The 17030-nt window shown below is 38.7% G+C and overlaps 1 protein-coding gene and 1 long non-coding RNA gene across 10 annotated transcripts in view; one reads left to right on the top strand and one right to left on the bottom strand.

Moving 5' to 3' along the window:
- LOC118996300 (uncharacterized) overlaps window positions 1-630 on the top strand; it is a 20983-nt gene extending 20353 nt beyond the window's left edge. The window contains exon 3 of the long non-coding RNA XR_005068460.1: window positions 402-630. This is a non-coding gene — a long non-coding RNA (uncharacterized LOC118996300). The remainder of the gene's footprint in view (window positions 1-401) is intronic.
- TIAL1 (TIA1 cytotoxic granule associated RNA binding protein like 1) overlaps window positions 1-17030 on the bottom strand; it is an 18247-nt gene extending 1217 nt beyond the window's left edge. The window contains exons 1-13 of one of the 9 annotated variants that reach the window (XM_037059648.1): window positions 16829-16943; window positions 14715-14797; window positions 14160-14221; window positions 10775-10871; window positions 5934-6083; window positions 5649-5703; window positions 5410-5497; window positions 3448-3523; window positions 2277-2385; window positions 1852-1947; window positions 1654-1738; window positions 1275-1398; window positions 807-946 (exon numbers count right to left, since the gene is read on the bottom strand). In XM_037059648.1, the coding sequence (XP_036915543.1) occupies window positions 807-946; window positions 1275-1398; window positions 1654-1738; window positions 1852-1947; window positions 2277-2385; window positions 3448-3523; window positions 5410-5497; window positions 5649-5703; window positions 5934-6083; window positions 10775-10786 (935 nt within the window). In that variant the 5' untranslated portion in view covers window positions 10787-10871; window positions 14160-14221; window positions 14715-14797; window positions 16829-16943. Of the gene's footprint in view, window positions 1-806; window positions 947-1274; window positions 1399-1653; window positions 1739-1851; window positions 1948-2276; window positions 2386-3447; window positions 3524-3982; window positions 4051-4289; window positions 4359-5409; window positions 5498-5648; window positions 5704-5933; window positions 6084-10774; window positions 10872-14159; window positions 14222-14714; window positions 14798-16828 lie in introns of those variants that run through there. The other 8 variants (XM_037059641.1, XM_037059642.1, XM_037059645.1 and 5 more) reach the window with 8 other exon arrangements.

Below are 17030 nucleotides of genomic sequence, written 5' to 3'. Positions count from 1 at the left end.
AGCATAGCCATATATGTAGAATATATATTATAATACTGGTCTTAAATTTTTGTTAATAACCACAATACATGACTTCTCTGAAGAGTATCTCAAAACTAATTTTTAAAAATATGACAAAATGATTCAACACATCATCTACCTGGCACATAATATAAAATTACAAGAAATTTTAAAAATACAATTTCATGTTGGAAAGAGAGGGTAGAGGGAACGAGTGGGCTGACCTATGGGGATAAAAGTACAAGGGACCAGCCCACTCTAGCAACTAAGAAAAAAAGTTCTTTTAAAAAATTTCGTGTATTTATTGTTAGAGAGAGCGAGAGAGAGACAGCTATTTGTTGTTGCACTTCTTTACGCATTCAATGGTTGGTTCTTGTATGTGCCCGGACTGGGTGTCAAAGCTGCAACCTTGGCACACAGGGACCATGCTCTAACCAACTGGGCAACCCGGCCAGGGAAGCGAGCTTTTTTTTTTTGAATCAGGGAACTCTCTCAGACTCCTCACACAAGCCAACAGATAAAAATCATTAAATTTCTGAACTTATCTAGACATTAAATCAAATTCTACCAACTGCTTATGGAGAGGTAGCAGCAGGACACGCCGAACATTACCCCACCCTCTCTTTTCACCTAGGTAGTAAGAAACAAATTTGGCATCAAGAATCATTTTTCATAAGATTTCTAAAATGCTTATAATCCCAAAAAGTTCACTGTGTTTAATTTAAATAGATCCCCCCTAGGAAAACACCCTTTTTTATTTCTCGTCAGACCGTATCTGTTTTTACACCGGAAAACCCCAAACTTACTCTACTCCAAATCCTTGTTGATTCCACGGCTGCCCATACACCCCGTAAGGCGGTACCTGCCACCCGTTCGCCATATACTGCCCGTACTGTTGTGGGTTTCCATAGACTTGGCTCCACTGGCCCCACTGACTGTAGTCGACCTAGGACAAAGCAAATTGCTGTTTTAGGGAACAAGTAAGAACACAGTATTTGAAGAAAGTGGGAGACAAGGAAGAGAAAAACTAAGCACCCTTATGTGAATAGGACTCTGTTATTTATCATTGTCTAAGTTTATTGGGGTGGTGACACCTGCGAAAAGAAAGTATTAAGATTCAGTTAATACCACAAAATAATCACTTTTGAAATAGCATTAATAAAATCAACTGAAAGCAGATAATATGCCTAATTTTTTTGTTTCACAGTTTCTAAAGCATTTATGTAGACATGTAAGATAGAAAACGTAAAAAGTGCTGTGAAAAATCGAATTACCTGTTGGAAGTTTTTAGTCATATCAGGAGATTCTTTACCCCAATAGCATTTAACAACATGTCCTTCGATCGTAGTGCCGTTCACCGAGACAATGGCATGGGCTGCACTCTCATGGGTTGAAAATCTAAGAGAAAAAAAGTAAGGTTTTTTGGTGTGTCTTATTTTTTTTAAAGAACTTAACACAATAAACAATAGCCACTCATTAGTTTACGGGCACCACCTTGGTACCAGCACCCTACAGCACATTACGTAGGTAGTTTGAAGTTCTGCATTGCACAGAAGTACCATCAAAACAAACTCTGATCCCTGGGGGTCAACCAACACCATCGAAAGGAAGGGATCACGTGTCAGAGTGACAGTATGGCAAGGAAACTTTTACCTGACAAATGAGTAGCCCTTCTCCGGAAAAACTCTTATTTCCATGATTTGTCCAAATGGTGAGAATGTTTGTCTCATAAGTTGATCTGGAAAACAAAAACATACAAAAAGATGACTTAAGGTTCACGTTGATCATGAAATTGGTCCCAATGGTGAAGAAGCTCCACAAAGGAGGAGGTCAGAAAACCAAACACTATACCTGTTAACCCAGAAGCGATTCCTCCACAGTACACAGTACAATTTTTTGGACTTGACTGGTTTACTACATCTTCAAATCTCAGCTGCTTAGTGTTATCTATACGCACACAGAGGACAAGAATGTTGATGGCTATACAGTGTCATAAACCCAACTGCTATATTTTAGTAAGATATGCCCCATTTGGGGAAAAATGGAATTTTTTCTTGATACTGTGATTTGATCTACAATATCGGCTGGTTCACAGCTCCAAATACACTTATTTCAAAGCCCAATAATTTTCAGACAATTATACTCAAGATGAAATGAGTCTTACAATGCTAATGAAATTTTTAAGAAATTAAGACTACACTAAAAAAAAACCTACACTAATACATGATTGTGCAAAGTAGCCATAATTTCAACATATACAGTTAGACATATCTTACTTTCTTGTGTACTTTTAGGTGCAGGTGGTTTACGTGTGGCCCAGTTGGTTCTGATTTGACGACCACCCAGCCACTGACCTCCCATATGCACGATTGCATTTTCTGCATCCTATGGAGAAAGAAAAAGCACTTACAAACAGAAAATAATGGTGTATACACCCAGTCACAGGACACAAAATACTGGCACTGTTGGATCCAGCACATCTGATCAGTAAACGGAGTTAGCAGGCACCCTAAACAAAACTGAGCTAGTACAAAAAAATTATTTAAATCAAGTGATTCATAAAAACTATAATTATTTATAGGTTTCAAAATACCAGGACAGCAGTTAGGCATCAGAGAAATTTATCATAATTCAAATGTGCAAGAAAAACATCATAATCCCATTGATTACACACACACACACACACACACATACACAGAAAGCAGATTAAGACAGTTTTTTTTCCTCTCAAGTATCTTAATTTTATGGATTATTTGTAATGTAACTTTTACTGAAGAATATATAAAAACTTTAACCGAAGAGTATATATTAGACCATAATACTATGGCCTAAATAACCTACCCCCCAAAAATATATGTTCTAGTAGCAATGGATTAGAACTGTAATACAGAACTGTAATTAGAACTTTAAAACAGAAGACATCTCTGCATTGTTGTAGAATACTATAAAATAACTGCCAATAAAAATGAGTTTAAACTCTACGAATTAACTGGAATTTTCAATGAACCTAAGCAAAGTACATGACTCCTATCCTTTATCTGACTGCTTCAATAAAATGCAGCTAATTTAAGTTGAATTTAGAAATGGTTCTAAAATGCTAGTAAAGCCCACTTTACTATCTGATGTTACAGTAAATGCAAATGCTGAGATATCTTGGTACCTCTTTCTTAACAAAAGCAAGAGGAATTACTTCAATTTCCATTTATGTAATCTGCCCTCCGCATTGCATCTCACCCTCGCCAACGCGCAAAGGCGGCTCTGATACTCTCCTTTATAACCAGCTGTTTATTTCCACACTTGTGGAAAGAGAGTGAATTATACTCTATCACTGTAACACAAAAAGTTACACCAAAGCTGTCCATGGTTAACATCTCAGCATATTTGAGTTTCAGATTAATTAATAACAAAATTCTGTATTAAATTTAAGTTGAGCTGAAAAGAACGTACCAGTTTGTTATAAAAAGAGACAAAACCATAGCCTTTGGATTTTCCAGTCGCCATGTCTTTAACTACACGGGCATCCCTGTGAAAAGAAGCACAGCTAAATGAGGGAAGTAAGAGTTATTCTCCAAATAAAAACTAAAAGGAACCACACACACTGTATTGTGAGCATTTTTAAACAAAATCTCAGTTAGCCCTATTTAACTACAGCCATCCCTGAACTCTCCCTGACGCTTCTTTACCTGTCAGAAAAAAGCAGCAGGACAAAAACATGTAATAAACATGCAACCTAATCACACAGCCTGTGCTTTCTAAACTAAAGGCTCAAATCTGAAGATTAACAGGAACAACAGTTTCCTCCTCTAATACTCTATTGGCTAGTGTCCTCCAAGGTTCACTGACTCTACAAATTACTGTAACAATACTAACTACTTTACCATGCAATCGCTAAATAGTTAAATGTCTTCTGCCTAGTGATACAAAATATATAAAATATTAAAAAATTGAAAAAGAGGAAAAAATAGGAATTAAAAAGGCATACATGGCCTGTTAACAGATTTCTTTATTTTTCTTGGTCAATTCTCTATCATCATTTTGGAGTTTGGGCAGCTGTAAATTTTGAAAAATTGACATTTTCAGAAATTTAAGAAAGGAGAATAAAAAACTAACAACAATGCTAAGCACACCAGTACGAAAACAACAAATTTACACAGAAATTTTAGTGAGTAAGTTAAAATGATTGGAAATATAGAACTCCACTGAATATAGAATGTTAAAATGTAAATACTAAAATATGTATATATAAATAATGTATAATAAGAATAAATAGAAATGAGAAAAAAATCTACAACTGAGTTCCAGTGTGCACAGTTCCTTGCAGTTAGCCTTCAAGATCCTGTCCATTCTTATGAGCAATTCTGCAAAATAACCAGAATGCTATTACTTTTAATTGTGACTTGGACTTTAGAAAAACTGTAGGTCTCAGGTATTAATAAAGATTGAAAAACAGCAACCTGTATTATTTGTTATACTGATTTTTAAAACAGTACTACTTACCACATTAAAGATTAAAAAGCAAAGCAAATATCAAAATAGAAAATTAACAATTAAATCTTTCTTTCAAATAAATTAAATCTATAGAACAACAAATTATACACAGAAAAATGTTGTTGTTCTTAGTTGAAACATATTCCTGTAAAGTAATATTAGAACATTTAATTTACATCTACAGGAAATACACAAAATAAGCAGATCTTAATCAAAAGATAAATTAGGATAAACATTTTATAGAATCATTACCACTTTTAATTTTCCAATGTTTGATCAAATAACATACAGTGAAATTTGAACATAAAGTTTGTTGTAACTAGCAGAATAAAATACCACTAACAAAAAAAACAACACAGAAAAAACAACGCCCCCCACAAACTACTAATTAATCCCAAATTTATGGCTCAGACATTGAAACATTTTAATATTATAACAGTACTACTTTTTCATTAAAATAGTAAAACACATTTATCATTATAATTAAACATACACATTTCCAAGTTAACCACAATATACCCAAGGATTTATCTATTTCCCCCCACTTATAAAAAGTTTAATACACAGTATAAATCACATTTATTTTTGGTTAACCCATTATCTTTAACCACCACATATTGAAAACATTTGACAAAAAGTTGAACTTTATGATAGTTTTTACCACCCAAACATCTGCTTCAAAGATAACAAACAGAATCACTTAAAATGTTTAACATATTATACAGAGGATTAGATAAAAACAAGACCCCAAAACAGTAAAATGACATTAACATTTTCAACAACATCTACTAATAAAAAATAAGGGAACAAACAAAAAAAAAATCACACTAACTAGGGAAAGAAAATCTTAATTCTAATACAGGTTAATTATACACAATTTTGCCTGTCACTATTGAGTATAATATTAATTATGATACTTACGATATTTTACCAAAAGGGGCAAATGCTGATTTGATATCTTCTGTTGTAATTTCTGGACTCAAATCCCCAACAAACACATGGAAGTGATCTGAAATCAAAGCATTTGGTACTCAAACACTTAAGTCAGCTGCTAAGCCTTTTCCAGGCAATACTAAGGGAAGAAAACCCCATTTAAGCTGGTAATGCTGCCAGGACAGTTTCAGACCTCTTCCAGAGTAAAACGCAGCAGGTGTACTTACTGGAAGTATCTTTTTTCTGGCTACTTGGTGTTGTTGCCCAGTTTACTTTGACCTCCTAAAATAAAGATTATATTTAATACAATTATTAAACATGTCATTAAAATTAGTAACACTTACCACTTTAAAATAATTTATCAAGCAGGGTAATATTTGTAAAAGCACTAGGCTGAATAAAGCAAAATCATCACTCAGCAGAGCTGAATATTCATTAAAAACTTGCTAAGAAGGAATGCCCACTAGTGACATGCAAATACATATACTCATATAGTCATTCTCTTATCTTACCTTTCCCAAAATTTTTCTCCCATTCATAGCAGCTAATGCAGCAGCTGCATCTCTGTGTTCATAAAATTCCACAAAGCAATATGGGTCATTGCTTGTATGCTGCAAAACAGAAAATCCAACAGAAGAGTTGACCCTTCTGCTATCGGGTTGCTGAGAAGAAAATCCAGGAAAAAACATTACTGACAGCTAGGAATGTACAGATGAGATTGCATAAGCTTATGAGAGCCTAACACTCTATAAACAAGCTTTACAGCTAGACCTGACTTTACTCGCAGGTGGGCACTGCTGTCCTTTAACAGGACTGTCAAAGCAGCACAGAAGCATGACTGTCAATACGAAATCAAATACAAAATCCTAGTGAAGTATGGTAAATATAAAACAGGAGTTTATATGAGACCAAAGGAAACCTTGGATTTGGAGTTGATGGAGGACTGCTCCTTACCACTGCTTGTCTCTCCCAGCATTATTTGGGAGATGAATAGGATGAATTCTATTTATGCATCATAACCCTTCATTAACTGTAGGCCATGACTATAAAAAATACAGAAATGAACGAACTTTACAAACTTTACAAACTTTACTCCTGACTAGCAGTATATATAATGAGACGAGATTATGTACTTTTTACAGATCAGAGAGGAATGAGAATAAAACTTGAAAAAGTTCAGAAAACAAGCTATTGAAACAAATTCCCCATCTTTCCCAATATTTTAATGTACTGGAGACTCTATACACTTTTGAAGTTGGTCTTCAAAGACCAGGAAAACACACCAGTGATCGAGAAAAAAATTTCTAAAAATGCCTTTGAATAAAATGTTTCAGTACAAAGCTACAATTTTATATCACAAAAGGACTGCCAAGAAATCTTTATTAAATATATTCTACCTTATGCTTGACAGTAATTGGCAAATTAAGTATTTAGAAAGATGATGAGAAAATAGTAATTCTGTTATAGCAACTCTTATCACCCAAAAACCTAAATGAAAGTAAATTTTATAAAACTGCAGCCTACATCGAAGATACATACAACTGTACAAATACATTTTTTTTTACATAAGGTTAAAACCATTCATCATGGTTCAGGTAAAATGTCCTAAAAAATAATATTTAAAATGTGGAATTCTGCCCTAGCTGGTATAATTCAGTGAATTGAGCGCCAGCCTGTGAACTGAAGGATCACGGTTCAATTCCCAGTCAGGGCACATGCCTGGGTTTTAGGCCAGTTCCCAGCAGGGGACGCACAAGAGGCAACCATACACTGATATTTCTCTCCCTCCCTCCTTCCTTTCCCCTCTAAAGATAAATAAATAAAATCTTTAAAAAAAAAGTGGAATTCTAGTTGCACTTATAAAAGATAAAATACCAGATAAAATAGAGCTTTTTTCAACAACCACTGTTTTTCACTCCAGGAAAGTTTTGGAAGAAAAACCCAACATAAGCCATATAAAACAACAGTGGCAAAGCAACCAAAGGCATTTCCTCAAGGGGAAGAAAAGCACGATCATTAAAACCGACAAGAAAACCACACAAAACCCCACTGTCACAGCCACACGACACTGTTCTTAAGAATTAGAGAAAAAAGAGGGGGAGACTCCAAAGGAAAACTGCACTTAGATTCCTCTTGTAAAAAAGCTAACACTTACTACTAACACTCACCGAAGACGGGGTTTAAAGGCAGACAAGGTAGAACTGGGCTCCTCCGTACTGGTGCCCCCTCTCCTGCTCCGCACTGCCCCTGGAGAGCACTGACAACTGCGGTGGACAGACGGGGCCCAGTGGCAGACCCGCAGCCTCAGGCTTCAGGGAACCAGTCTATTCACACTGACTGGAGTTCATTTAGGCAGTAGCGGGCTGGACCCCTCAATGCAGTGCGTGCACACACACATTCTGCATACTCACATCACACTGTGCCCCATCTAAGACCCCACTGACTTCGGGCCCATCCCAGCTGACACATGTATTAAAAAATTTTAATGTTTGCCTTACACTGAATAATGTGGATTTATTACAGTATACAAGGAAAGCTAGAATCTAAAATAAACAATATCTAAAGTAAAAAATCATAAAACTAAGGGAAAGAATTTTTCATATGCTGCAATGAAACGCATGAAAGAAAAACACATGCCCAGACAGTCCCCAGCAGAGTTCATGCCCTTTGGAAGCTTCCCATTCACACCACTGCCAAGTGACACTAAAAACCACCTGTGTCCTTAGTCACTGTTCTCACCAATTTTTGTTGGATGACACAAAGGTCAGGACAGAGAAATATGAGGTCTTTCAACTATTTACAAATTCAGGTGTGGGAGCGGTAGAATTTGGATACATTTTGAAGGTTCATTTCAAATCCCTCTACCTCTCGAGTCGCTGTACCTGCAGGTTTTTAAAAACACTAAATCTTTATCAAACGTTTCACAGAAATTTTCTAGCGACTCTGCCCAGTTTTTCACATCCCATTCTCTCCTAAACCCACTCCAGCGGAAACTTCAGGTGGAAGTCACCGATGACCTCTCTGCCACCTCCTATGATCCCTCTTTTGTCCTCATCCTGACTTGCACGCTGAATTCAGAACAGGTGGCAACTCCCCCGCAGTCCTTTAAAGTATTCTTCTTAACATGCCCCTAGACTCTCTAGGCTCTTCTGCTTCCTCACTGGAGGTGGGGGTCGTGTCTTTTGAGAGACAGTCCTTCCTCCTGGACTCAGACTCTGACTGTCCAGTCTGCGCCGCTCAAGCCCCTCCCCGCTTCCCCAGCAGCACTCCCTCCGACCCAGGAACCAGAAGCCATGGAGCCCCATGGCTTCAAATACTGCTGCAAGCTGGTACCGCGGATTGGCTTTCTAGAGTTCCCAGCTCGCTCATCCAGCTGGCTACATATAAAGTCCGTTTAGCCATCTAACGCACACCTAAAATTTAGCATTGCCAAAACGAAGTCCCTGATTCCACCACTCCTCCCGCCCATCCTGCGCCTCCCTCCGTCATGCCCGTTTTAGCAAATAAACAGCATTACCATCCGTGTAACTACACAAACAAGAATCTTGGGGTCATTCCTGATGTCTTCTTTTCCATTATGTCCCACAGCTAACTGACTCCTGTTGTATCTACCTCCAAAATGTATCTCAAACTCATATACCTGCTTTCATGGCTACCATTCTAGAGAACAAGTCCACACCACCTCTAACCTAGACTAGTGAAATAACCCAGCTGCCTTCCTTCTTCCCACTCCTGCCCGTACAATCCATTCTCCAAATAGAGTAACTTAAAAATACACACCAGAATGCATTACCCTATTTAAAACCCCAGTGCATCCAGAGTAAAATCCAGTCTCTATTCCAGACTGTACTGCCCCATGTGATTCCAAACCCTGCTTACCTACCGCTTTTAGACTCATTTCCCAGTGCTTGCCCTCACTCGCCAGCCTCCAGCTATCCAGATTTTGATCCCACCGACACACCACGCTCATTACCAACTCAAAAGACCTTTGTATTTGCTGTGCCCTACGCTTCTGGCTCTTGACACAGATGGTATTTTGTTATCTCCGTCTCAGCTCAAAGGGGTGACACCTTCCTTCACCTCCTAGCCCACACAGACCAACCCTCCAAGCTTCATCACAGACCTGTTTCATTCTCTTCATAGTCCCAGCTTGGAATATGGCCTAGCACAAAATAAATTTTGATTAATGAAAAAAATGAATAAATAATCAGAGACAGGAAGGAGAGAAAACATAATATACCAGAACAGACCAATGAGGATCATTAGGAAAAAAAAGATCAAAAGGCCAATTTGCTTTGCAGGTGTTTCCACACTTCCCCTGTCTCAGGATGTAACCAAACTCCCAAGCAGCTTCTGGTGGCTACCAAACACTCCCGTCCCATCTCCCGGCATCTCTAGGACTACTCAATCCACTGGAAACGCCAAGCCTACTACAATGTCTACCTTCCCTCTCTTGCTCTCACAAGCATTTCCACTCGTCTACCAGACTAGATCAACACTCCTCTCCCTACCTGGAATCCCTTCTCCCTCTAATTCCTTTCTATCCAGTTTCCATTACTACCCTTCTCAGTTTCGGCCCGGACACTGACTCCTCTGAAAGGCCTCTCCAGCGCTCAGCCTGTGCGGGGCCCAGGCGCTCCCACTGCAATGGAAACTGTTTCCCCAGCACGTATCATCCTGTGTCATTAGTGCCCTGGGCTCCTCTGTCTCCCTCATTAGACTGGACAACTCTCTGGGGCTAGAAACTCATTCACCATTCCTTCCCTAGCACTTACCGTAATACCCTGTACACAGTAAATAATACCAAAAAAAAAAAAAGGGTTGATTAAACAAAGAGGAAGAGAATAAACTGAAACACAAGTGTCACTGGATACTGCCAGAGTCATAACCACAAAAGTATCAAAAGTAGTTTTCTTTGGAAAAAAGGAAAACAAAATTACCATGCTAACAATTTAAATTCCTACCTACCATAGGCTGCTTGGTCATTAGTATTTACTAAAAATGCACAAGAATGATTGTGTTGCACTCTGCACACACTAACCAATGTTCTGTCACATACACCAATTCCTAAACTTAAACACATACTATCTAAATCCGTAACACTCTTGTTGAATTGTATGAAATGTCATCTAGTTTTTCAATACTGAGATAAGTTGTCCTTGCAAATAAAACTCTATTCCAAACCTAGATTGTCAGCCAGATCAAAGTATTAAGTCAATACAACAAACACAAATCTCTCCATCAGAATAACTTGAGGCTTAAAAAGTTATTTTAAAATAATAGAAACCAACTTAGTATCTCAAAATGCTGAACACCACGCCCACTGTCAGCACTGGAACTGGGGAGATCTTACCTCTGTTATCATTTTACAGCTTTTACAGGGTCCGATCTGACTGAATAACTGAAGGATAAGGACTTCCGTCACATCTCTGGAGAGGTTGCCTACGTATCTGGGCAAGAAAACAAAAACATCAGCAATTTTCTTGTAGCTCTTTTCTTCAGCTCCAATGCGTTATCATCTAACGCGTCACCTTTTACTTCATGTTAACTCACTCTGTCTTCAATAAAAATTTTCCAATTAATCCTGACCCTAGGAAAGTAAGGTTAGTCCTTATCTAGGAAGGCAACAAACAGTCTTAGGCCACTAAAGTACCACTTCAAAACACTTTATAAAAAAACTAATCAATGTAACCTTGCATAACAAAAGCATAGTGTTTTCTCATCTTATTTGTTATAATAAAAATAACAAAAATTTAAAACAATCTCAACCTAATTACAATTTCAGGGTATGAAATGCAATTTAAAATAATGTATCTTAAAAAAAAAGTATCTCACACACACACAAAATGATTCACCAAAACACGTGATTATTAGATATAAAGGACTATAATGTGAGTTTATCTCAGACCTTCAACCAAAGTATAAATAAAACTGCTACTGATGTTATGTCTTGTTTTAGAAGAGCAGAATAAAGTAATAAAATTTCCTAGCCTAAAACACATCAAAATCAACAAAATACACATTTATGTAGATAAAGCAAATATGAAGACTTCAGAAACTCAGAGAAAATTCAAGACAAACACAGGTATACTTCTGACTATGCATATTTAAATAATTGGGATTTTAAAAAAATTATAAATTGAACATATATATTTTGCATAAGACATTTAAAACCCAGATAAATTCTTTAAAAAGAGAAAAGGAAAAAAAAACCACCACCCAGAGAGGACCACCTCGGTTTCTCTTGTGCCATAGATTTTTTTCTAATTTAGCTTACTTAATTCTCAAACTTTCAAGTCTTTTGGGTACTCAGAGTATAATTCTTAAAATCTGCCTGTTACAAACCTCCCTGAGCAAACGACACTGGTAAAAGTTAACACAGTTTCTTCTGGAAAGGACCTGGACACGAGTCTTTATTTTCCTACATGGTAACATCCGGACACTCCGCACTGAGACCGGAGTAGCTCTGCATCATTTGTCACTGTGTTACACACAGAACCGCTTTAAGATGGAACACTTTGAAAGGGAAACAGACTGGGAAAGGTAAGGATATGCGTAATTAAAAAAGTTAACTGAGTAGGAATGAATAGCAATTTCCCAGTTCATCTAAGAATTTCATCACAATGGGTACTAATACCTTTCATTGACACGCTCTACAACCCAGTGCTACTTAAAGGGAAGACTAGTGACAAACTGGTTTAGGCCCAGCCGCGCCACCTCTCCCTTATAACCAGGCAGACCCACTGGCGGGCCTTGCAGGGCACCCCTTTCCGGCAGTAGGACAGGCTGCAGGATTAGGAGCGAGCCAGACAACTGCCTGCCTGTCCCTTTCTAACTCACAGGGGTTTGTGAACAAGCGTGCATGGAATAATTTCTTTTCTGCAGACCTGTCTATAAAGAAAATGAACAAGTAACCCTGATTTCCTGTGTTACACTCATCTAACCTAAAGGCCAGTTAGCCGATTTTTAAAAGAACTGGTGTGGATAAAACTAATTTTCACACACTGAAGCTAACAAATAACAAAGTTAAAACAATGATCATTATGATATACAAATTTTAAGTAGTTTTAAATTTGCATTACTGTTTAGAACATTTGATTTGTTCAGGAAAAGCTGCATGGGCATTAATTACTTTCCATTTGTAACAGTCACAATTAAAGCTGTTAGTGTTTCATACGATTTTTATTTCAAGTCAACCCATTTCCAAGCAGAGATTTTGAAGAATTTCTAGAGACACATTTAGATATATTAACTTACATTTCAAGCACCCATGCCAAAGAGCAAAATGTTAACCTAAGTTTACATGGCATGAAATATCTCCACTAAAGTCCTGTGGTAAAACAGCAAAATTCTTTCTGCTCTGGTTATTCTAAAGTTCCAATATAAATATAAAATATAAATATAAAAATATAAAATTGCTTAAATATAAAATTTCTACTTGACAAACATATAAAAATAACAGAAAAAGACAAATTTTTGGATTGAGAGGTCAATTCAAATGGTAAACACTTAGGAAATTCCAAAAAAGATTTTTAACTCAAGGAAAAAAAAAAAGAAGGCATACCTTAGGTCTATTCTGTCTTCTAAGAGCAGGAACTGTAGAAACTAAAGCATTAAGAATGGAAAAATGATGCCTTTATCCCTAATGTCAGGGTTCAAATCCAATTTGAGATAGGAACTTGGCAGTTCCTCAGGAGACAAAAGTTCACATTGCCAAACTACTTCTTATGTCCCAACAGGCAGATTTTTAAGTTAAGAACATCATGCCTTTCAGAGAAGAGACAAACCACACTTTTTCAATATTGAATGTGCTCTCACTCTGAAAAGAGTAGCCTACCACAGGGCTGAAATTACCAGCACGTCCACAAAACATGTGCAGCCAAATTTCTCTAATAAAGTTACACTTTTGCTTTTGTCCCTGGTAAGTTCTTATATAAGAGATTTTGCAAAAATACCCTTAATGGGCCTCTCATGAATCGATCGATGGGTCAATATTTCATTTTAAGTAGGAGGCAGGGTGCAGGAAAGGTACAGGAGGTACAGGTGAACTGACCGACTAGATTAGGGATATACTGACACAGTTACACATGTATTTTAAAGAAAAAGAGAATATAATTAAGTTGAATGAAGAGCTTACTTAAAGACACAATATAGCCAAATCCATGGTATAGCAAGCCAATTTTATAATGGGATTTAATAGTATCTTCTTCCGCTTTTGTCCTTAGCTATTCAGTTTATACACTCTGTTTTATTTCCTCCTTTTGACCAAGTATCAGGAAGAACAGCCTTAAAGATGGAATTGCAGAACATGGTATAATCCCAAATCCACAATTCCTACTCATTCCGGCACAGCGGAAGATTTAGTAAGTAACCACACAGAACACCGTTATAATTTAATGTTGTGTTACGGACCCAGATATACCATGGCTCCAATCATTGCCCGCAGAGCCACCCACCACACGGCTGGAATGTGGGCCCTGCGAGGCCGGTGTTGGCCAGTCTCATTCCAACACCAGCATCACGGGGCATGGTCCTGTTTGTTTGCTTCAGATCACAAGTTACCCAACACACATCACCCCCAAATAAAACGTCAATTAAGAATGGAGAGCATCAGAAAATAGACCTTTAAAGCAACTATATGAAAAGCTTTAGGCTCAACATCAAAGCAATTCTATACCACTTTAAATACTATCAAATAAATTAGTAATACTGTAGGTAATGAATATTTAAAGACCTACCTAGGCTATAAACACCATATTGTTTTCTGATGATAGAACCATATGTCTTAGCTTGTGTGTGTCTGCAGGAAAAAAACCTCACTAGTAACACACAGGCATTTTAAGGAACAGTTTAAGATAAGCTTTTGTTAAGAGTACATTCTTTTAAAACATACTAGCCACTTGAAAAACTAATCCATAGTCACAATGTAAAATAAAAGGAGCTCCATAAATAAACAAATAAAACCCTAGTAGATATCAACTTCTAAAGTCACGTTCAAGTTTTCATTACGTTACTTGTATCTAAAGAATTCTGAGAATAGGTAAAATAAACATGTAAAAAAAACTACTATGCATTTTTTAAATTAAAATCTGACCAAAAAAAGATCCCAGTTGTGAAACATCTGCTTTTACCTCAAAATTTTACATTTGAAGGTTTTAATATATATATAAAATCAACTGACAGCACCATGGACGGATGACAGTCATATCTGCCTACAATCAGGAGTTTTTTAAAAATGGACTTAATACTAATTTAATGAAAAGAAGTATAATCATTGTAAAATATTTGAATACCTCTTATTTTCCAGGCAGTGAGCTAAGTGCTGCAGGGGGAGACTAGGAAGATGGAGCAGTCTTTGTCTAAAAAAAAAACACCCCTTCCCATGAGGAGAGTGGGAGGAGGAGACAGAAGACAGAAGAGTAAGCACGTGCTGACACACAGGCGCGCCGAAGCTCAAGACGTTTCCTTACTTATGTGGGGACATTTTTAGACAGCTGTAAACACAGATAACTTCAGTGTGTTGGAGAAGAAACCGGGAAATTGGAGGTATGAAGTAAGCGACAAAGAAGTTACCTTATCCGTCTACTGGAGAAAGTCTAAGGTATGATGGAGATGAAGACAAGGCAGACGCAAAGCTGGTTAAGTACATGAATTAAAAGTACTGAAATAGCATATTATTTAGCATGGCAAAACAAGAATTTCTCCTCATAAGGAACAGATAAATAGTTAGTGAGAAATATGCCATGAGCATCTACCACTTATTCAGTAGCTATTATGATGCAACGATGACATTTCAGAGCTTTAGATACAACGTAACTTTTATCTTTTTAACATGCTAGCTGGGCCCTGAGTCCAGCTTTCCCAGATGCTTCTGCCCAAGTACACACTGCTAACTAAATACCAGGCCTTGGCTCCAAGAGTTTATTAAAGACAAATTTCAATTCGTCCTAATTGTCTTTTCTGGGAAAAGAAGGCTGAAATGAAAGAGAACAAAACAAATAATGTTTCACTAAGCAGGTTTTTCATTCAAGCATTTGATGTCCTTAAGTTGGCCTCAGAGTCTCAAAACAGGGTGGCAAACGCTTTAGTGTGACAGAGAAGTAGGAATGAAAAAGTGCAAGCCCCGCCAAAACAAAACTCTGGATCAATATCGAAAAGGTATCTACTTTACAGAGCGGACTTTTCTTTGGTAGTACTAAAGAGATGAGAAGCTGGTCAAGCTTCCTGAGTTCCCATCCACCTTCACCTACTCCTTTAAAAGTAACTTCCCCGTTAAACAGCAGAGCCAGATGAACTGTGATCCTAACACCAGGCAGAGGCAAGAGAAAACAAAGCAGCGATCTGACTCCTTGTACTGGAGGCAGGAGTGTTGAGCTTCGAGAGGGTAGGAAAACCGAAGGTGTCCAACTTAAATGTTCAATTAGAAAATTACTGACTTTAAAAGAAATGCAGGGAAAAAGAAAGGAGGGACACACTATCCGGAAAGGAATGCAAATGCTGAGTCATCAGTCTTCATTAGGAAGGAAATTCGTATCAGCGGTTGGAAGATGAAATTCATTCATTAGATTGGGCTCCAGGTAAAAAAGCAACAGCAAGCTAGGAGAAAAAGCGCTTAAAAGACATACAACGAATAGTGGATAAAAAGACATCATTTTATCCAACTGTGAAGGTCTCGATACACGAATATATTAAAAGAGTAAACACCAAAAGGGCAAATGCAGTTTGACAACTGGTTGTCCGTTTAGCGTAGGCAGAGCTCGAAGTAAACTTCGTTATCCAAGAGGGGAAAGATGCTCCCGCGGCCAGAGGCATCCCTTTTGCACTTCAAAAGTAGCGGGCGCTTGGCGAGTGTGTCTGACAGCGTGGGCGGGGGCACGTGGGGGCAGAGAGTAAGGGCTTGAGCCGCCGAAGAGTGTGCAGCTTCTTCCGAGAGCTTAGCTTGGGAGAAGAGCTGGGAGCGAATGGAGCAGAGGACCCGGAGGACAGGAGTATTAATTCTTCGGGGCTCGCAGGATGCGGCCCCACCCCCGGTCCCACCCCTACCAGGCCCTGCCCCCAAGGGGACAGCTCCCGGCCCAGCCCAGGGCCCCTCAAGCAGAGCAGGACCTCTGCCGGGCCTGACAGCCTCTGCTGTGCAGAAACCCAGCCTAGGAAAAGTGTGCAAAGAAGGGCAAGAGAGAAAAAGGTCGAAACAAGCCCCAGGCCTCAGGAAGTGACTGTTGGGGGAAGGGAGGGCTTCCTTCCCAAGGAAAAGGGGACAAATGAGGAATGCACTTCGCGTCCCCGCTACCCGGGCCAGGGAGCCGCCGGAAGTCCTGGCTTCGGCCTCGCTCTCCTGTTCCCTCCCACAGCGTCCCGCGGTGCCCGGGCTTCTCGGCGCCAGGCACCCCTCATCTCGGGTACTCACAGAGTCCGGGGCTGCCCGTCGTCTTCCATCATGGTGGGTGCGACGGAGAGATCCCGGGACAAGGGGGAGGGCAGGGTTGGGGAGGGGAGGGGGTGGGGAGGAAGGGGAGGGGGACTCCGGGCACCAGCTGGAGTCAGAGGAAAAGGCCCCGAACCCTGCTTTCGGGTTCTCTCCCCCCAGCCTGCTCCGGGCACTGCGCTCC

This window comes from Sturnira hondurensis, unplaced genomic scaffold, assembly GCF_014824575.4.
Source record: "Sturnira hondurensis isolate 20B ecotype Veracruz unplaced genomic scaffold, ASM1482457v3 Scaffold0011253, whole genome shotgun sequence".
NCBI classification, from domain to species: Eukaryota; Metazoa; Chordata; class Mammalia; order Chiroptera; family Phyllostomidae; genus Sturnira; species Sturnira hondurensis.
Note: the sequence above shows the minus strand (reverse complement) of the source record. Positions and strands in the feature narration are given on the sequence as shown.